Genomic DNA, 21151 nt, shown 5'->3' on the forward strand with positions numbered 1-21151 from the left:
CTATACCTGCCGGCACACCCAGGCTGCTGCCACCCAGCCCTGCTGGAAAACACCCCTTGCAAATAAACTAAATAGCTGCCAGGTTTATTCCAGTTCAAAACCCGCCAAACAAGCCTGGCAAAAGAAAAAAAAAAATCTCCCAGTGCCCTTCGGATGACTCGCAGGCAGCTGAAAAAAACCCACCTTTTTCTTTGCGTAATGGCATTGCTGCCCTGCCAGGTATTGCTGCCCGTGGAGGTGCTGAGCCCTGCCAAGAAAACCTCACTGCAAGAAGGAACAGGACCCGAGCATCGTGATGGAGAGGACTTTATCCTCACTGCCCTGATATGTGGAAGGGGGAGACCCTCCACAGCCCGTTTCAGCCGAAGCATCTCAGCAGCAATCACGGAAATTAAAGTTCTTTTTCTGGTTTTTCAGATCGCATTTCAGTCACGAATCGACCCCGAGTTCCCCACCCCAACAACTTCACAGCAAGGAGTTAAAGCCCCCCTGCAAAGACTGAGGGGCTGTTGCACCCCAAAACCAGCTCTGCAAAGGCCACAGCAAGGAGAAAAGGGAGCAAAGAGCACCCAAACACCCACCCCTTTGCAGGCTGCTTCCATTTTTCTTTGCAGCCAAGCAGAAATGCATCCGGGGGGTGCAGGCAGCACCCAGCAGCAAGGTCCTGGTGCACCCACAAGCGGGGCCTTGGGACCCACGGCTGGCTCTGTATAGCCCCACCATACATCCGTGTGGATGTATAGGGACTAACCCTCCCGGTGAGTCAGTGCTGGCTGGCGATGACACACTTTGCCGGCACGGCTGCGTTGGCAAAGGGGGTGAGTTTGTCCACGTGCCGAATGACACGCACCGGGCACCCAACGGCGATGTGCAACACCCCCCCTTGCAAGGGTGCACCAATGTACCCCTGCGTATTAACCTCCCTGGCACCCATAGGGTGCCCCCGGCCCCAAAAAAACTCACCCTGCGCTCAGTAAAAATAGGGAGAAACGAGAGATTTGCTCGCTCGCGGCCGGCGTGTTGGCACCGGTGCGGGGCCCAGCGTGGCGGCAGCACTGACTCAGCCGGGGCTGGGTGGCGGCGTCAGCAGGGCTGGGCCACCCCGGGGTCCTGGGAGTGGAAACAACCCCCAAAAAGTAGTAAGTTAAAAATAAAAATAAATTAAAAATAAAGTATCACTCCGTAGACCCTCTCCTCTGAAAGTCAAGGGGGCTCCTGGCTGCAGCAACCAGCCAAGAGCCCCCCCCCAAACCCTCCGTGCAAGGTGCAGGGCTGCATTTTTGCAGCAGGATTGCAAACACCTGCAAGGGTAAGGGATGCTTTTCCAGCTCCTTGCTTGGAAACAATTTCATGCACCTCCTGCTTACATGCAGGGCAACCTCCATTTAGCCAAAAAAAGTCCATCAACTCCAGCAACGTGGTTTTATTCACCCTCAAAAGATCAGGGATGCAGGATGGGGGTCACCCACCCTTGGTCACGGTGATTTAATCCTGCCTGCCAGAGAGATTTTTTTCCATCAAGGATCCGGACCTTCACCCCTGGGGGAAAAGACCCAGGGGATATTTGGGCAAGCAAACAGCTTGCACCCCTGCTCAGCCCTTAAATAAGCAGCTGCCTCCTCTCGTAGTGATGCTGATTGAGCCCAACTGGTCTCATCCTGCCCCACCCCCTGCAAAAGCCACCGACACCGTGGTTTAAAATGCAAACCCCAAGCAAAACCCTGCCCTGGAAAAAAATTAAAACCCCTCCCTGTGCAGATTTACACCCTCCCCATAAAGCTTTACAATATGTAAAGCAGCAGGAACTCAATAAACCTGTTTTTATGGGCGTGAAGGGAGACTTTTTCAAAAAACTTTAAATATTTGCAATTTAAATATCTGTATAATTATTTATATTATGTATATTTGTTTATATTATGTGAGACGGGGTAGAAGTGATGTGTATGGAGGGTGTTTATCTAAATACAACCATTCCATGTGAAAATATCTATATATTTATACACATCTATGTAACTGGGGTGATGGAGCCGGCCCGGGGATGCCCTCTGCTGGCATCCTCCTGGGGAAGGCTTTGGGACACCTCCAAGAGCTGTCCCAACTTCTCCACAGGTTTGGGGTTTTTTTTTGGAAAAGACCTTGCAGGGAGGCACCTAAAGCTGCTGTCCATGGCGTCTTGGCGTTGCTAGAAACCCCGGACAAAGATGCCAGACCTCTTGGTGCATGATGCAAGGACGATAGTGAGCAGCTGGGCTGGTTTTGCTCACTGGTATCCTGACCAAAAACCCCTCAGAGGTGCACAAAGCCGCCCACTGCAAGCATGCAAGCTTTTTTTTAGCTCATCCTTTGCTTCTTCCGCATCTCCCGGCCATGCAATTCCCAGCAAAACAGGGCTCTTGGCAGCAAAACCCTCCTGAGACTCCATCCCGCCGGTCAGAGGCAAGCCAGACCTTAAATTCCCCTCTCACTTGCACCAAATGCTTGGGAAAATTCAATGTATTGGAGGATAAACTCGCTTAAAAACTCTGGCGGCGCAACTGGGCTGCGAAGAGCATGAAAAGGAACTTGCATTTATTGCAGCGAATCTCCTGCCGGATGCACCAGCCGGTTTTTTGCTCCCTCGCTGCAGGCAGGGCATGCAAATACCCCCAGCACCCATTCCCACGCTGCACCCAGAGCCGCCCGCTCCCAGGGACAGGGTGATTTTTGCACAGGGTCTTGCTGCAAACCCCCTTTTTCCAATTGCTATGGGTGCATCCCAAATATCCCCATCCCCAGGGATCCCCCAAATATCCCCATCCCCAGGGATCCTTCAAATATCCTCATCCCCAGGGATCCCCCCAATATCCCCATCCCCAGGGATCCCCCAAATATCCCCATCCCAAGGGATCCTTCAAATATCCTCATCCCCAGGGATCCCCCCAATATCCCCATCCCCAGGGATCCCTCAAATATCCCCATCCCCAGGGATCCCCCAATATCCTCATCCCCAAGGATCCCCCAAATATCCCCATCCCCAGGGATCCCTCCAATATCCTCATCCCCAGGGATCCCCCAAATATCCCCATCCCAAGGGATCCCCCCAATATCCCCATCCCCAGGGATCCTCCCAATATCCTCATCCCCAGGGATCCCCCAAATATCCCCATCCCAAGGGATCCCCCCAATATACCCATCCCCAGTGATCCCCCCAATATCCCCATCCCAAGGGATCCTTCAAATATCCCCATCCCCAGTGATCCCCCAAATATCCCCATCCCAAGGGATCCCCCAAATATCCCCATCCCCAGGGATCCCTCCAATATCCCCATCCCCAGGGATCCCCCAAATATCCTCATCCCCAGGGATCCCCCCAATATCCCCATCCCAAGGGATCCTTCAAATATCCCCATCCCCAGGGATCCCCCAAATATCCTCATCCCCAGGGATCCTTCAAATATCCCCATCCCCAAGGATCCCCCCAATATCCCCATCCCCAGGGATCCCCCCAATATCCCCATCCCAAGGGATCCTTCAAATATCCCCATCCCCAGTGATCCCCCAAATATCCCCATCCCAAGGGATCCCCCCAATATCCCCATCCCCAGGGATCCCCCAATATCATCAGCCGGGGATTCAAACCCCACGGCCAGATCCAGGACTGGGGAAGGCCAAGCAAGGCCAAGGTTATCCAAGGTGAGTCTCTCCCCATCCCAGACGCCCTCAGGAATTAACAGGTAAGACCAGTTTTTCCTTATCCCAAGAAAAACCAGTTTAACCCACAGCCTGACGCAACCTGCCGAGATCGCCTCAAAATTTTCCCATCCACCCTGGATAACCCAGGGGGCGTTTTGAGGGAAAAAAATACATTTTTAGGGCCAACCAGCTGCGTTCCAGTGCTGGCAGCATTTTAATTACATCACGTTGCTATCGGTATCATGGAAAATCCCTCAATAAACCAAGCCCACCCCCCCTCCAGCTCCTGGAAGTAATGCTTTAATTTTTCATTTTTACCAGAATTAGGGTAAAAATCTGCAGAACGTTCCCCCCCAAAATACCACAAATTTTAAGGGAAAACCTGCCATTTACAGGGCCAAGCAGGTAGATGGGAGGGGAATTTGGCCCGGGCGCTCGGGCTGCACGCTGAAACCCATCCCGGCAGCGAGGGGAATCGTCACCGCCAAATTATTCCTCCGCAGCAAAAGGTTTTAAAACCCCAGCGTTGCACCAGCTTTTTTTTTTTTTTTTTTTTTTTTGGGTGCTGATGGTCCGCGGTGCCTCTTTCCCTCCTTCCCAGGCGTATTTTTCTCCATCCAACTTTTGATCTCCCAAACCCAGCCGGCGCATTAGCAGGATGGGAGGTCGCTGCGCCGAGATGCTTCGCGGGTGATTCAGTAAGTCCTATATTCATATTTTTTTTGTTCCGTTTAACCCCCCCAAGGAGGTTATTTTTCTTAAATAACGCCAAGGTTTTGCCAAGAAGTTTGGCTTTTTGCATTGTTTTCTGCCCACCAGCATCCCGTGGGCTCAGGTCCCCACATCACAAATGCCTCACGTGCTGGAATTGCATCACTTATTGCAAACGCATCAAAAATGGGAAATGCATCAAAAAATTGCAAATGCATGAAAAAATTGGAAATGCATCAAAAACTGGCACATGAATCCTATCCCGGTGTGCCTGGACGGGACAGCACGGGGACAGCAGAACCTCTAAGGAGGGTCGGAGCAAACACATGCGTCTTCCCCTCCTGCAAAAAAAAAAAAAAAAAAATCTCTTTTTTTGAGACGGAGCGCGTCTTCCCTCTGGGATAAAACTTACTTTGCGAGAAGGGGAGCGTGTCTGCTCCCGCAAAAATCTTGCTTTGCAGGAAGGAGGAGCGCACCTTTCCTTTGCAAAAACTCTGCGCGCTGAAGGCGATACGTGCGTTTATTTCTTGGGGAAAAAAAAAAAAAAACACTTTGCAATAAAGGTGATGTGTGCGTTTATTTCTTGGGGAAAAAAAACTGCAATAAAGGAAATATGCGCATTTATTTATTGGGGAAAAAAAAAACTTTGCAATGAAGATGATGTGTGCATTTATTTCTTGGGGAAAAAAAAAACTTTGCAATAAAGGAAATATGTGCATTTAGTTCTTGGGGGAAAAAACTGCAATAAAGGCGATATGTGCATTTATTTTTTGGGAAAAAAAAAACAAACTTTTGCAATGAAGGAAATATGTGCATTTATTTCTTGAGAAAAAAGACTTTGCAATAAAGGCGATATGTGCATTGATTTCTTGGGAAAAAAAACCAAACCTTTGCAATAAAGGAAATACGTGCATTTATTTCTTGGGGGAAAAAAACTGCAATAAAGGTGATATGTGCATTTATTTTTTGAGGGAAAAAAAGCACTTTGCAATAAAGGAAATATGTGCATTTATTTCTTGGGGAAAAAAACTGCAATAAAGGAAATATGTGCATTTATTTCTTGGGAAAAAAAAACTTTGCAATGAAGACGATATGTGCATTTATTTTTTGAGGAAAAAAAGCACTTTGCGATAAAGGCGATATGTGCATTGATTTCTTGGGAAAAAAAACAAAACCTTTGAAATAAAGGAAATACGTGCATTTATTTCTTGGGGGAAAAAACTGCAATAAAGGTGATATGTGCATTTATTTTTTGAGGAAAAAAAAGCACTTTGCAATAAAGGAAATATGTGCGTTTATTTCTTGGGGAAAAAAAAAAAAACTTTGCGATAAAGGAAATATGTGCATTGATTTTTTGAGAAAAAAAGCACTTTGCAATAAAGGCGATATGTGCATTTATTTCTTGGGGAAAAAAAAAAAAAAAAACAAACCTTTTCAAGTAGGGGAGCGAGTGCCTTTTGCTCTTGCAAAAAATAATTATTCTTTGCAATAAGTTGTGCATTTTCCTTTACAAAAAAAATAAATCCCTCAGCAAGAAAGGGAGCGCGTGCATCCTGGCTGCTGCAGAAGGGGAATCCCTTTGCTCTCACCCTCCCCAAGTCTTCCCGTCCTAAAGATGGAGCTGTGTGTGCAGAGCGGGACTTGCAGCCTCTTCCTCTCCAAAGCAAGATGATTTTTTTTTTTTTTTTTTTTTTTTTCCCCCCCTTTCCTGCCCATACATGTGTTTCTGTTTTGTATTGTAGCATTTGTTCTGGCGGCTCATATTTACATTTTAAGTGCATCTGGTGGGTGGGCGCTAAGGGAGGAAAGGGAAAAAAAAAAAAAAAAAAAAAAATTACCTCCTTTTTTCTGCAACAGGAAACACCACCAAAAATATTGCAAAGGCCCCGAGTTGTTGCTTTCTTTATGCTGCACCCTTCGCCCTAAAATCAGGTTTGCAATTGGGGGGGAGGGGGGGGGGAGGGCAGGGAATTGGGGGGAGGAGGAGGAGGGGAAAGGGGATGGGGGGGGGCTTAAAAAGCCTTTTAAAAAAAAAAAAAAAAAAAAAAAAGGCAGGCAGGCGGATCCACGTGGTTTAATGGGGCCAGACAGAGATCCCATTGTTCACCAGCAATAATAAAGGGGAAATTAAAAAAAAAAAAAAAAGGGGGGGGGCAGACGGAGGGAGAGGGATGGAGCCGGGGGGGCGGCCCCAGCCGCGCAGGGGGCTGGGATTTATTTTGCAGCCCCCCCCTCAAATATCATTCCCCCCCCCCCCGAAAAAAAAAAAGCCCCCCCCCCAACAAACAAGCAAATAAAAAAGGCCAGAGGCAGCAGGAGCACAAGCGGGGCCCCCCCGAGAGCAGGTGTGGGGGTGCGGGGAGGGGGGGGGGGGGGGGTGGGAGGAGGGGGGAGCCGGTACCCCCCCGGTGCGCAGCTCCCCCCACTTCCCCTTGGGGGGGGCGGGGCGGGCTTTTTGTCTCCGGGCCGGTTTCTTGCCGTGCAGCCCCCCCGGTTTGTGATTCCCCTTCCGTAACCCCCCCTTTGCGAACCGTCCCTTTGCACCCCCCCCCCTTTGCACCCCCCCCCCCAAACCTCCTTTACACCCCCCCTCGTGCACCCCCCGCCGCGAATCGCCCCTTTCCAACCCCCCTTTGCAAATAGTCTTTGTAGCCCCCCCGTGCCCCCCCCACCCCCCCTTTCGTAACCCCCTGTGCACCCCCCACAAACCGACCCTTTCCAACCCCCCCGCAGCCTCCCCCTTCCGCAAACCTCCTCCTTGCACCCCCCTCTTGGCAACACCCCGTGCACCCCCCCCCTTGCAGCCCCCCCTTCGCGAACCGCCCCCTTTGCACCCCCCCTTGTAAATCGTCCCTTTGCGAATCGCCCCTTTGCACCCCCACTTTTGCAACCCCCCCCTTTTGCAAATTGTCCCTTTGCAACCCCACTTTTGCACCCCCCTCTACCCCTCCCTTTGCACCCCCCCTTAACCTCACTTTTACGACCCCCCCGTTGCAAATCGTCCCTTTGCGCCCCCACTTTCGCACCCCCACTTTTACAACCCCCTTCTCTACCCCTCCCTTTGCACCCCCACTTTTACACCCCCCTTTTGCACCCCCCTTTTGAACCCCCCCTTTGCAAATCGTCCCTTTGCACCCCCACTTTTACACACACCCCCTTTGCAACCCCATTTTTGCACCCCCACTTTTACACCCCCCTCTCTACCCCTCCCTTTGCACCCCCACTTTTACAACCCCCCCTTGCACCCCCCTTTTGTACCCCCCCTTTGCAAATCATCCCTTTGCACCCCCCTTTTGTACCCCCCCTTTACAAGTTTTCCCTTTGCACCCCCCTTTGTCACGCCACTTTTACGACCCCCCCTTTTGCAAATCGTCCCTTTGCGCCCCCACTTTCGCACCCCCACTTTTACAACCCCCTTCTCTACCCCTCCCTTTGCACCCCCACTTTTGCACCCCCCTTTTGAACCCCCCTTTGCAAATCGTCCCTTTGCACCCCCACTTTTACACACACCCCCTTTGCAACCCCATTTTTGCACCCCCACTTTTACACCCCCCTCTCTACCCCCCCTTTGCACCCCCACTTTTACGCCCCCCCTTTGCACCCCCCTTTTGTACCCCCCTTTACTAGTTTTCCCTTTGCACCCCCACTTTTACACTCCCTTTGCACCCCCCTTTTGTACCCCTCCCTTTGCAAATCATCCCTTTGCACCCCCCCTTTGCACCCCGATTTTCGCACCCCCCTCTCTACCCCTCCCTTTGCCACCCCACTTTTACGACCCCCCCTTTTGCAAATCGTCCCTTTGCGCCCCCATTTTCGCACCCCCACTTTTACACCCCCCTTTGCACCCCCCTTTTGTACCCCTCCCTTTGCAAATCGCCCCTTTGCACCCCCCTTTGCACCCCCACTTTTACCCACCCCCCTTTTGCAAATCGTCCCTTTGCGCCCCCACTTTCGCACCCCCACTTTTACACCCCCCTTGCACCCCCCTTTTGTACCCCTCCCTTTGCAAATCATCCCTTTGCACCCCCCCTTTGCACCCCGATTTTCGCACACCCCCCCTACCCCTCCTTTTGCACCCCCACTTTTACACACACCCCCTTTACAAGTTTTCCCTTTGCACCCCCCTTTGCCACCCCACTTTTATGACCCCCCCCTTTGCAAATCGCCCCCCCATGCACCCCCCCCCCCCCCTTTAAACTTTCTCCAAGTGCACTCAAGGCCCGGGGGGGGGGTGGGGGGGGTCACCCCGCGCTCCCCTCTCCCCGCCCCCCCCCCCCCGGGCTTTTGTGTCCCCCGGGGGTGTGGGGGGGGGGGGCCGGGCCGCTGGCGGGGGGGTGACGGCGGCGCGTGGCTGTCCCCAGGCGCCATGCCCCGGCGGAAAGCGGCGGGGCCGCCCTGGGAAGCGGCTCCGGGCAACGGGGCGGCGGCGGCGGCGGCGGCGGGGAGGCGGCGGCCCGGCCCCGCGGCGGCCGGAGGGAGGCGGCGGCCGCGGCCCGAGCGCGGCGGCGGAGGAGGAGGAGGAGGAGGAGGAGGTGGAGGAGGAGGAGGAGGAGGAGGGAGCAGCGGAGGGAGCAGCGATGAAGAAGCGCCTCGAGAGCGGCGGCCGCGGGACGGCAGCCCCGGAGGGAGGCGGCCCGGCAGGCCCGGGGGGGCCGGGAGCGGAGGGGCCGGTGGAGGAGGAGGAGGAGGAGGAGGAGGAGGAGGAGGAGGCGCGGCGAGGGGACAGAGCGTCGTGATCTGCGAGCCCGAGCACAGCAAGGAGCGCGTCGTGAGTGGGGCGGCGGGAGGGCACCCCCCCATTGCACCCCCCCAGTGAACCCCCAATGAACCCCCCATTGTACCCCTCCTTGAACCCCCAATGAACCCCCCATTGCACCCCTCCTTGAACACCCAATGAACCCCCCATTGCACCCCTCCTTGAACACCCAATGAGCCCCCCCATTGCACCCCCCCAATGAACCCCCCTGCACCCCTCCTTGAACCCCCAGTGAACCCCCCATTGCACCCCCCCAATGAACCCCCCTGCACCCCTCCTTGAACCCCCCAATGAACCCCCCCATTGTACCCCTCCTTGAACCCCCCATTGAACCCCCCATTGCACCCCCAATGAGCCCCCCCAATGAACCCCCCTGCACCCCTCCTTGAACCCCCCCATTGCACCCCCCATTGAACCCCCCATTGCACCCCCAATGAGCCCCCCCATTGCACCCCCCCAATGAACCCCCTAATGAACCCCCCATTGCACCCCCAATGAACCCCCCCGCACCCCTCCTTGAACCCCCCAATGCACCCCCCACCCGCACCCCCAATGGACCCCAGTTGCACCCCCAATGCACCCTGGCTTTGCCCCCCCACATTGCGCCTCTCCCTCTCTCCCCCCGTTGCACCCCCAATGTGCCCCCCCACTGCACCTCCATACTTCACCCCTCTTACACCCCCACATCGTGACCCCCAGCGTACCCCCAGTTACATCCCTCCTTGCACCCCCATATCCCCCCCAACGTACCCTCTCATTGCACCCCTTTAGTGCCCCCCCTTATTGTACCCTTAATGCCCCCCACTAGTGCCCCCAACACCCCATCATTGCACCCCAGTGCCCCCCCGCGCACCCCGTCATTGCGTGTCCCAGGCCCCCCCTCGGGTGTACCCCCACCCTGTACCCCCCCTGCCCCCCGTATCAGACACCCCCCCGACTTCCTGCAAGCGCTGGTGCATTTTGGGGGGGCCCAGAGCACCCCCACCACCATTTTCCCACCCTTCTTTGCCTTGCTTGGCTCCGGGGCCCTTTTGGGGGGCACAGGGGCTTCCTCAGTGGGGTGACACTGCAGAATGTCCCCCCTGCGTCCCCCGTGTCCCCCCATCCCCCCCCGTCACCGATGTCCCTGATGTCCCCCGTGTCCCCCACATCTCCCATGTCCCGTGTCCCCTGACCCCATGACCCCCATGTCCCTGATGTCCCCCACGTCCCCAGCATCCCCCATGTCCCCCACATTTCCAATGTCCCTGATGTCCCCAATGTCCCCCACATCTCCAGTGTCCCCTGTGTCCCTGATGTCCCCCATGTCCCTGATGTCCCCCACATCTTCAGTGTCCCCCATGTCTCTGATGTCCCCCATGTCCCTGATGTCCCCCACATCTCCAGTGTCCCCTGTATCCCTGATGTCCCCCACATCTCCAGTGTCCCCCATGTCTCTTGATGTCCCCCACAGCCCTGATGTCCTCCATGTCCATCACATCCCTAAAGTCCCCCATGACCCACATGTCCCCTGTGTCCCCAGTGTTCCCCATGATCCCCATGTCCCCATATCCCCCATGACCCCAATGTCCCCTGTGTCCCTGATGTCCCCCACATCCCCAATGTCCCCCATGTCCTCTATGTCCCACATGTCCCCTGTGTCCCTGATGTCCCCCACATCCCCAATGTCCCCCATGTCTCTGATGTCCCCCACAGCCCTGATGTCCCCTATGACCCGCATGTCCGCAGTGTCCCCTGTGTCCCCATGACCCCTGTGTCCCTGATGTCCCCCATGTCCCCAGTGTCCCCCATTTCTCTGATGTCCCCCACAGCCCTGATGTCCTCCACATCCATCACATCCCTAATGCCCCCCATGACCCGCATGTCCCCATGTGCCCCATGATCCCCGTGTCCCCATATCCCCCATGACCCCATGTCCCTGATGCCCCCCACGTCCCCCGTGTCCCCGATGTCCCCCGTGTCCCTGATGTCCCTGTTGTCCCCGATGTCCCCTCTGTCCCCCATGTCTCCCACATCCCCTGTGTCCCTGATGTCCCCAATGTCCCCTGTGTCCCTAATGTCCCTAATGTCCCCCGATGTCCCCCACATCCCCGATGTCCCCCGTGTCCCCCACATCCCCAGTGTCCCCGATGTCCCCCATGTCCCCGATGTCCCCCACGTCCCCAGTGTCCCCCATGTCCCTGATGTCCCCAGTGTCCCCCACGTCCCCCATGTCCCCAATGTCCCCAGTGTCCCCTGTGTCCCCGATGTCCCCCACGTCCCCCATGTCCCCAATGTCCCCCTGACGGTGTCGGCTCCCCGCAGAAGCTGGAGGGTTCCCGGTGCCGGGGGCAGCTCCTCATCTTCGGAGCCACCAACTGGGACCTGATCGGCCGCAAAGAAGTGCCTAAGCAGCAAGGTGGGGGCAATTGATAGTCATATTAATTGATATTTTAATTAATTAATATTTTTTGAGGGGTTTTTTTACAATTGCATAGCATAATCTGGGCCAGAACCTGGGGCGTGCTGGATTTCCTGCAAAGCAAAATAACCACGCTGCTTATTTTTTATGCATTTATATTTCATTATTTTTTTCTGCTTATTTTTATGCATTTAATTAATTTTTTATTAATATTTTGGGGGTTGTTTTTTTATAGTTGAATATTGTAATCAGGGCCAGAACTTGGGGTGCACTGAGTCTCCTGCAAAGCAAAATAAACACGCTGCTTATTTTGTATGCATTTATATTTCATTCTTTTTTTCTGCTTATTTTTATGCGTTTACATTTAATTATTTTCCTTAATTAATTAATTGGGCGGGGGAGTTACAGTTGCATGTTAGAGCCTGGGCCAGAACTTGTGGGTGCGCTCGATCTTCCGCAAAGCAAAATAACCACGCTGCTTCCTTATTATGCATTTATAGTCAATTAATTGTTTTCTGCTTATTTTTTATGCATTTATATTTAATTAATTGTTATTTATTTATTAATTTGGGAGGCAGTTACAGTTGCATAGTGTACTCTTGGGCCAGAACTTGGGGTGCGCTGGAGCTCCTGCAAAGCAAAACAGCGGGGCTGCTTACATTTTATGCGTTTATATTCAGTTATTTTTATGCACGTATATTTAATTTTTATTAATTAATGTTTTTATTAATTAATATTTTTGGAGGTGGTTTTTTTTTTTACAGTTGCATGTTGTAATCTGATCCAGAACTTGGGGTGCACTGAGTCTCCTGCGAAGCAAAATAACCACACTGCTTATTTTTTTATGCATTTATATTCCATTAAATTTTCTGCTTATTTTTATGCATTTATAGTTAATTACTATTTTTATTACTTAGTATTTTTGAAGGGTTTTTTTTTTTTACAGTTGCATGGCATGATCTGGGCCAGAACTTGGGGTATGCTGAGTCTCCTACAAAGCAAAATAACTGCGCTGCTTCCTTTTTATGCATTTATATTCAATTATTTTTTTTCTGCATTTATATTTAATTAAATTTTTATTTCTTTATTAGTTTGGGGGGCAGTTAAAGTTGTATATTGTAGCCTGGGCCAGAACCTGGGGTGCTCTGGATCTCCTGCAAAGCAAAACAACGTTGCTGCTTATGTTTTATGCATTTATATCCAGTTGTTTTTACGCGTGTAGATTTAATTATTATTTTTATTAATTAATATTTTTTGAGGGTTTTTTTACAGTTGTATGGGATAGTCTGGGCCAGAACTTGGGGTGCGCTGGAGCTCCTGCAAAGCAAAATAACCACGCTGCTTCCTTTTTATGCATTTATATTCAGGGTTTTTTCTGCTTATTTTTTATGCGTGTAGATTTAATTATTATTTTTATTAATTAATATATTTGAGGGTTTTTTTACAGTTGCATAGGACAATCTGGGCCAGAACTTGGGGTGCGCTGGAGCTCCCGCAAAGCAAAATAACCACGCTGCTTCCTTTTTATCCATTTATATTCAGGGTTTTTTTCTGCTTATTTTTTACGCGTGTATATTTAATTATTATTTTCATTAATTAATATTTTTTGAGGGGTTTTTTTTACAGTTGTATAGGATAGTCTGGGCCAGAACTTGGGGTGCGCTGGAGCTCCCGTAATGCAAAATAACCACGCTGCTTCCTTTTTATCCATTTATATTCAGGTTTTTTTCTGCTTATTTTTTATGCGTGTAGATTTAATTATTATTTTTATTAATTAATATATTTGAGGGTTTTTTTACAGTTGTATAGGACAATCTGGGCCAGAACTTGGGGTGCGCTGGAGCTCCCGCAAAGCAAAATAACCACGCTGCTTCCTTTTTATCCATTTATATTCAGGGTTTTTTTCTGCTTATTTTTTACGCGTGTATATTTAATTATTATTTTCATTAATTAATATTTTTTGAGGGTTTTTTTACAGTTGTATGGGATAGTCTGGGCCAGAACTTGGGGTGCGCTGGAGCTCCTGCAAAGCAAAATAACCACGCTGCTTCCTTTTTATGCGTTTTATTCAGTTAATTTTTTCTGCTTATTTTTTATGCGTTTCTATTTAATTAACTTTTTTTTTTTTTTCTCCTTTTTGTTGTTAATACAGTTGCATATCGGAATCTGGGCCAGAACTTGTGGGGGCCGCACAGGTACGGGTGTCTCTCAGGTATTCAGGTGCGGAGCGTGGTGTCGGGACCCTGCGCTGCGCACAGCCTGCTCATCACCGCCGAGGGCAAGCTCTGGAGTTGGGGTGAGCAGCGAGGGGGGGGCACCCCAAAAAAAAAAAAAAAAAAAATCCCGGTGTGATGCCAGGAGGCTTCATCCTCGCGTTTTGCTGCCAAAAAAATCGCGATTTTTGGCTAGGTCGCAACGAAAAAGGGCAACTGGGCCACGGGGACACGAAGCGGGTGGAAGCCCCGAAGCTCATCGAGGTGTTGGGGGGTGAAGCCATCGTGCTGGCAGCCTGCGGCCGGAACCACACCCTGGCACTTACAGGTATTGCGGGGAAAAACTCACTTTTTTGGGCAAATTGTCTCAAAAGACCTCATTTTACCCTAAAACACCACTCGTTTGGGTTTTTTTTTTTTGCATTGCAGAGAGTGGCTCGGTGTTTGCCTTCGGCGAGAATAAAATGGGGCAGCTGGGGTTGGGGAACCAGACAGACGCCGTACCCAGCCCTACACAGGTATCGCCGCGCCTTTCCGTGCTTCCCCTCATGCTTTTTGGGTGAAAACCCAGCAGAGTTGGGGTTTTCCTATGGAAAAAAAAATCCCTAGCAGAGCCCAAACCTCTTGAGGATGCAAGAGCATCCCTCTTAGGGGTGCTGCTTTATTTGCAGCTTTGGTGCAAACAAATGCAAAGAGGAATTTGAAATAAAACCCCAAATTTGAGGATTTTGTGGTTTCCCTTGGAAAATTCAGCTTTTTCCCTTTTTTCTTGTGTTGGGGTTGTTTGGGTTTTTTTAATGCCTTTTTCTGCTTCTCCTGCAGATCATGTACAACGGGCAGCCCATCACCAAGCTGGCCTGCGGGGCTGAATTCAGCATGATCATGGATTGCAAAGGAAACCTCTACTCCTTTGGGTGCCCTGAGTACGGGCAGCTGGGTACGGTGCTGTTTTGGGGTGATTTGCTAAAATTTTGAGCTGTTACAGGGTTGGGGGAGGGGAAAAGTTCCCTGCCTCAGTTTCCCCATCTGGGCAACCAAAACATCCCTTTACCTCCAGCAAAAAGAGCGGGGTGGGAGCTGCGGGGTTTGCGAGAGGAGGGGGGATTTCTGCAGCTGGCTCGGAAATGGTGGGGTGCAGGGCGGGGGGAACACCCCGTTTTCATCCCGGGGCTTGTCCACAGGGCATAATTCGGATGGGAAATTCATCGCCCGGGCGCAGCGGATAGAGTACGACTGCGAGCTGGTGCCGCGCCGCGTGGCCATCTTCATCGAGAAGACCAAAGATGGGCAGATCCTGCCCGTCCCCAACGTGGTGGTGCGGGACGTGGCATGCGGGGCCAACCACACGGTACGCGGGAGGGGTGCAGGGTAAACGCTCGCAGGAGGATTTGAGGATAAAGACTGGCAGCGTGCGTGGAAGGCTAGACATTTGCAGGGTGGGTGTGGGGGTAAAGATCTTCAGGGTGCAGTTAGATAGCAAAATTTGCAGCTTGTGTGTGAGGGTAAATAGTTGCAGCCTGCATTTAAGGGTTGAGATTTGCAGCCTGCATTTAAGGATAAAAGTTTTGCAGTGTGCATTTATGGGTAGAGATTTGCAGTGTGCATAGATGGATAAATACTTGCAGCCTGCATGTAAAGATAAATACTTGCAGCCTGCGTGTAAAGATAAATGCTTGCAGTGTGCAGGTAAAGATAAATACTTGCAGGGTGCCTTTAAGAACAGAGGTTTGCAGGGGCCTGTAAGGTTAAAGATGTTCAGGGGCTTTTTAAATATCAAAATTTGCAGCATGTGTATAGGGATAAATATTTGCAGCCTGCATTTAAGGATAAAGTTTTGCAGTGTGCATTTATGGGCAGGATTTGCAGTGTGCATAGAAGGATAAATACTTGCAGCCTGCGTGTAAGAACAGAGGTTTGCAGGGTGTGTGTAAGGTTAAAGATGTTCAGGGGCTTTTTAAATATCAAAATTTGCAGCATGTGTGTAGGGATAAATATTTGCAGTGTGCATTTATGGGCAGGATTTGCAGTGTGCATAGATGGATAAATACTTGCAGCCTGCGTGTAAGAACAGAGGTTTGCAGGGTGCGTGTAAGGTTAAAGATGTTCAGGGGCTTTTTAAGTATCAAAATTTGCAGCATGTGTATAGGGATAAATATTTGCAGCCCTCATTTAAGGATAAAATTTTGCAGTGTGCATTTATGGGTAGGATTTGCAGTGTGCATAGAAGGATAAATACTTGCAGTGTGCAGGTAAAGATAAATACTTGCAGGGTGCATTTAAGAACAGAGGTTTGCAGGGTGTGTGTAAGGTTAAAGATGTTCAGGGGCTTTTTAAATATCAAAATTTGCAGCATGTGTATAGGGATAAATATTTGCAGCCTGCATTTAAGGATAGAATTTTGCAGTGTGCATTTATGGGCAGGATTTGCAGTGTGCATAGAAGGATAAATACTTGCAGCCTGCATGTAAAGATAAATACTTGCAGGGTGCGTGTAAGAACAGAGGTTTGCAGCGTGCGTGTAAGGATAAAGATGTTCAGGGGCTTTTTAAGTATCAAAATTTCCAGCATTTGTATAAGGATAAATATTTGCAGCCCTCATTTAAGGATAAAAGTTTTCCACCGTGCATTTAAGTGTAGAGATTTGCAGTGTGCATAGAAGGATAAATACTTGCAGTGTGCATGTTAATAAATACTTGCAGCCTGCATGTGAAGATAAATACTCACAGCCTGCGTTTAAGAACAGAGGTTTGCAGGGTGCGTGTAAGGTTAAAGATGTTCAGGGGCTTTTTAAATATCAAAATTTGCAGCATGTGTATAGGGATAAATATTTGCAGTCCGGATTTAAGTGTAGAGATTTGCAGTGTGCATAGAAGGATTAAATACTCGCAGCCTGCGTTTAAGAACAGAGATTTTCAGGGTGTGTGTAAGGATAAAGATGTTTGGGGGCTTTTTAAGTATCAAAATTTGCAGGATGTGTATAGGGATAAATATTTGCAGCCTGCATTTAAGGATAAAGTTTTGCAGCGTGCATTTATGGGCAGGATTTGCAGTGTGCATGTAAAGATAAATACTTGCAGGGTGCATTTAAGAACAGAGGTTTGCAGGGTGTGTGTAAGGTTAAAGATGTTCAGGGGCTTTTTAAGTATCAAAATTTGCAGGATGTGTATAGGGATAAATATTTGCAGCCTGCATTTAAGGATAAAAGTTTTGCATTGTGCATTTAAGTGTAGAGATTTGTACCTGTGCATAGAAGGATAAATACTTGCAGCGTGCGTGTTAATAAATACTTGCAGCCTGCGTGTAAAGATAAATGCTTGCAGTGTGCAGGTAAAGATAAATACTTGCAGGGTGCATTTAAGAACAGAGGTTTGCAGGGTGCGTGTAAGGATAAAGATGGTCAGGGGCTTTTTAAATATCAAAATTTGCAGCATGTGTAAAAATTTGCAGCCTGCATTTAGGGGTCGAGATTTGCAGCCTGTATTTAAGGATGAAGTTTTACAGCCTGCATTTAAGCGTAGAGATTTGCAGTGTGCATGTAAAGATAAATACTCGCAGCCTGCGTGTAAGAACAGAGGTTTGCAGGGTGCGTGTAAGGTTAAAGATGTTCAGGGGCTTTTTAAGTATCAAAATTTGCAGGATGTGTATAGGGATAAATATTTGCCGCCCGCATTTAAGGATAAAAGTTTTGCAGTGTGCATTTAAGTGTAGAGATTTGCAGCGTGCATTTATGGGCAGGATTTGTGCATGTAAGGATGAATCCTTGGAGCATCTATTTATGGATAGAGATCTGCAGCGTGCGTATCGGGATAAATATTTGCAGTGTGTGTTTAAGGATAAGTCCTTGGAGTGTGCATTTAAGGCTAAATATTTGCAGCTGCATTTAAGGATTGAGGTTTGCAGCGTACGTTTAAGGATAAATATTTGCAGGGTGCGTTTAAGGCTAAAGATTTGCAGGGTGGAATTAAGGATAAATATTTGCAGGGTGCATTTAGCATTTGCAATGCACAGGGCAATCGCCGTTTATTGTGGCCGCTGCGGCTTTCCCTGCACCGAGCTGGTCAGGTCTCAGCCGCTCATGGTTGCGGGGGGACGTTTCTTGGCCCCCAGCTCGTCCTGGACTCGCAGAAGCGCGTTTTCTCCTGGGGGTTTGGGGGTTACGGGCGGCTGGGCCACGCCGAGCAGAAGGACGAGATGGTGCCTCGGCTGGTCAAGCTCTTCGACTTCCCGGGGCGCGGGGCGGCGCAGATCTACGCCGGCTACACGTGCTCCTTCGCCGTCAGCGAGACAGGTTGGGATTTTGGCTTTTTGAAGCAAATCCATCGTTATTCGGGGTGTTTTGGGGATGTTTGGGGCGTGCCGTAGCTTGACGGGTGATGTCGGGGTTTGCAGGCGGCTTGTTTTTTTGGGGTGCCACCAACACCTCCCGGGAGTCCACCATGTACCCCAAAGCTGTGCAGGACCTCTGCGGCTGGAAAATCCGCAGCCTGGCCTGTGGGTAAGTCCAAGCTCTGCCCCCCCCACCCACAACCCACCCCAATTTCCTGTTTTTTTGGGGTGCAGCCACCTGCAGGGTGGTTGGGGGGGGGGCATGGGGTCACTCTGCCTTGCACCCTGCTGCAGGAAGAGCAGCATCATCGTGGCAGCAGATGAGAGCACCATCAGCTGGGGTCCCTCGCCCACCTTCGGGGAACTGGTAAGAAGGATTTACCAGGGATCCCCAACCCCTTGACACCCCAAAATCCCCCCCAGCCACTAGCAGGAGGGACTGGTTGCTTCCCACCCCACCCCACTGATTTTCCCCCCTCTCCATGGGATGCACTTGGCAGGGCTACGGGGACCACAAGCCCAAATCCTCGACGGCCGCCCAGGAGGTGAAGACCCTGGATGGGATCTACACGGAGCAGGTGAGTGGGGGAACATGCTGGAGGAGGCTGGAGGGAGGGTGCGTGGACCCCCCCTTAAATAAATACAGCAGCTGATGCCGTACGCAACTTATCACACCCATGGGATGCCAGAGGAAGGCTGTGTGCCCCCCCCCCCTTTAAATAAATATAGTGACTGAGGCTGGGCACAACTCATCACACCTGTGGGATGCTGAAGGGAAGGCACGTGGGAGTCCCCCCCCCATAAATAGATTTAGCAACTGAGGCCGTACACAACTCATCACACCCATGGGATGCTGGAGGGAGGGCGCATGGGGTTCCCCCCCCCTTACATAGATTTATCAGCTGAGGCTGTACACAACTCATCACACCCATGGGATGCTGGAGGGAAGGCACGTGGGAGTCCCCCCCCCTTACATAGATTTAGCAGCTGAGGCTGTACACAACTCATCACACCCATGGGATGCGAAACGTGGTCCTGGATAACAGTAGGTGGGGGGAAAAAAGCAGCGGGGATGCGGCACGTGGCCCCGTGCCTCAGTTTCCCCCCTCTGCCCTCCTCCCAGGTGGCCATGGGCTACGCCCACTCGCTGGTGATCGCCCGCGACGAGACCGACGCCGAAAAGGAGAAGCTCCGCAAGCTGCCCGAGTACAACCCCCGCACCATCTGAGGGACCCCCCCCCCCCCCCACCGCCAGGACCCCCCAAAACCCCGCTTTTCCAAGCCAGCCGTGGTTTTAACTACCTGTTCTCCCATTTCCAAAGCCTTGGGGGGGGTTTTATTTCCTCCCACCCCCCCACCCCCGGCTTTTTTGAGTTCCCAACCGTAGCAGGATCTTTTGGCACATCCAGGCTTGTTTTTTGGGGGTTATTTTTTTAATTATTTTAATTTTATTTGTATTTTTCTGCATCACTTTTTATTATTTCCCCTTTTCCCAGCCACAAATACCCCCCCGCCAGCTGCAGGCTCGGGGGGGTAAATTTGGGGACCTGAAGAGCAGCTGCAAAAACGCCTCTTTTCCCCCAATATTCCAATTTTTTTTGGCATTTTTCCCAAATACCCCCCATTTTGGGTGCTGTGGTTTTGGGGGTTCCCCCCCCCCCCCCCCCCCTCCTCCAGCATCCCTTTTCCCAGCCGGATTCAGGATGTGGATGTTATCCCACATCCCCCAAGGGCCAAACCCCTCCCCAGCATCATTTTGGGGCTCCCCTCCCCGCTATCCCAGCCCTCGCCCACCCCAGGGAGATCTCAGGTATGAAGAGGGGAGCCCTAAAGCATCACGTAAGCTTTTTCTTGGAATTATTCTTCATTTTGTTTTAATTATTATTAATTATTTCTGCCTGGTATCAGCCCAAAGTCCCTCCTACAACGCTGTGCACTGTGCTGGAGAAACGAGGTGCCTTTTTGAGCAGAGCCCAGCTCTGCCTCCACGCAACCCAAGGGTGACTTTTTTTTTTTTTTTTTTTTTTTTTAATTTTTATTTTTGAATTTGTAGGGCTTATTCTGAATTTTTAATAGTTTTTTGTAAGTCCTTTCCGCTCCCCCCGAGGGGTCGCGCTGGGTGCTTGGGGGGGGGCGGCGGTTGCCACGTTCGCACCCATTTGGGGAGTTTTGCAGTAAAAAAAAAAAAAAAAAAAAATTATTTTGGGGTTTTTTGGGGGTGTGTTAGAAATAAAATATCCAGGACAGGGAGAGCAGCTGGGCGGAAAAATCAAATATTCCGCTTTTTTAGCAATACTAGTTTTTTTGGGGTTGTGGTATGAGCAGATGCTGCAGCCCCAATAAAACGGGGTGGAAAAAGCACCAAAACCCCACTTTTACCCTTTAAAAAAAGCATCATTTTGGTTCATCCTGCCCGCCAGCAAAATCTTTTTAGCCTGATTAAACTTCTCCCACCTCGGCTGCCACGTGCCGGCTGCGGGCAAGGGAAGGAGGAGGCTCGAGGAAGAAAATAATCCAAAACCACGAGGATCTGGGAACAACTCGTCCTTTAGCAGAGAGGGTCCTGGGTTAGTGCTGTAATTGTCTTCTTCATGGTTTGGTTTTTTTTATATTTCTTGGAGTAAATGTTTAAATAAACAACGTCATTGTGTAACCCCCCTTTGCTCCGCTTGCTTTATCCACCCCTATTTTTTTTTAATTATTTTTTAATTATTTTTAAATTTTTCATTTATTAATTTAATATTTTAATTTTCAATTTAATTTTTAAATTGTAACCCGTATTTTTTATTATCTTTTACTTTTTAAATTATTTTTAAATTTTCCATTTATTTGATTTTTTATTTTTAATTTAACTTTTAAATTGTAACCCGTATTTTTTATTATTTTAAAATTATTTTTAAATTTTCCATTTATTTAATATTTTTATTTTTAATTTAATTTTTAAATTGTAACCCGTATTTTTTATTATTTTTAAATTATTTTTAAATTTTTCATTTATTTAATATTTTTATTTTTAATTTAATTCTTAAATTGTAACCTGTATTTTTTATTATTTTTAAATTATTTTTAAAT

General features: G+C 49.9%; 1 protein-coding gene across 1 annotated transcript; it reads left to right on the forward strand.

Annotated features, from left to right (window-relative positions):
* Positions 1 to 6152: 6152 nt before the first annotated feature.
* On the forward strand, positions 6153 to 20732 carry RCC2 (regulator of chromosome condensation 2). The gene is made up of 14 exons (XM_074847962.1): positions 6153 to 6315; positions 8745 to 8882; positions 8931 to 9151; positions 11444 to 11537; positions 13693 to 13836; positions 13950 to 14081; positions 14183 to 14271; positions 14576 to 14690; positions 14935 to 15101; positions 17861 to 18041; positions 18143 to 18248; positions 18374 to 18446; positions 18580 to 18657; positions 19203 to 20732. The coding sequence occupies exons 2-14, from the start codon at positions 8750 to 8752 to the stop codon at positions 19305 to 19307; spliced, it is 1638 nt and encodes a 545-aa protein (XP_074704063.1). The 5' UTR covers positions 6153 to 6315; positions 8745 to 8749; the 3' UTR covers positions 19308 to 20732.
* Positions 20733 to 21151: the final 419 nt, after the last annotated feature.

Source organism: Strix aluco, chromosome 22 (assembly GCF_031877795.1).
Source record: "Strix aluco isolate bStrAlu1 chromosome 22, bStrAlu1.hap1, whole genome shotgun sequence".
NCBI classification, from domain to species: domain Eukaryota; kingdom Metazoa; phylum Chordata; class Aves; order Strigiformes; family Strigidae; genus Strix; species Strix aluco.

Bases quoted from the DNA above. Each gene is read 5' to 3' on its own strand.
- RCC2 (XM_074847962.1), top strand. From the start codon at position 8,750: ATGCCCCGGCGGAAAGCGGCGGGGCCGCCCTGGGAAGCGGCTCCGGGC. The intron at 14,272-14,575 runs GTATCGCCGCGC...CTTCTCCTGCAG, and splicing joins CCGTACCCAGCCCTACACAG to ATCATGTACAACGGGCAGCC. The intron at 18,447-18,579 runs GTAAGAAGGATT...TGCACTTGGCAG, and splicing joins CGCCCACCTTCGGGGAACTG to GGCTACGGGGACCACAAGCC.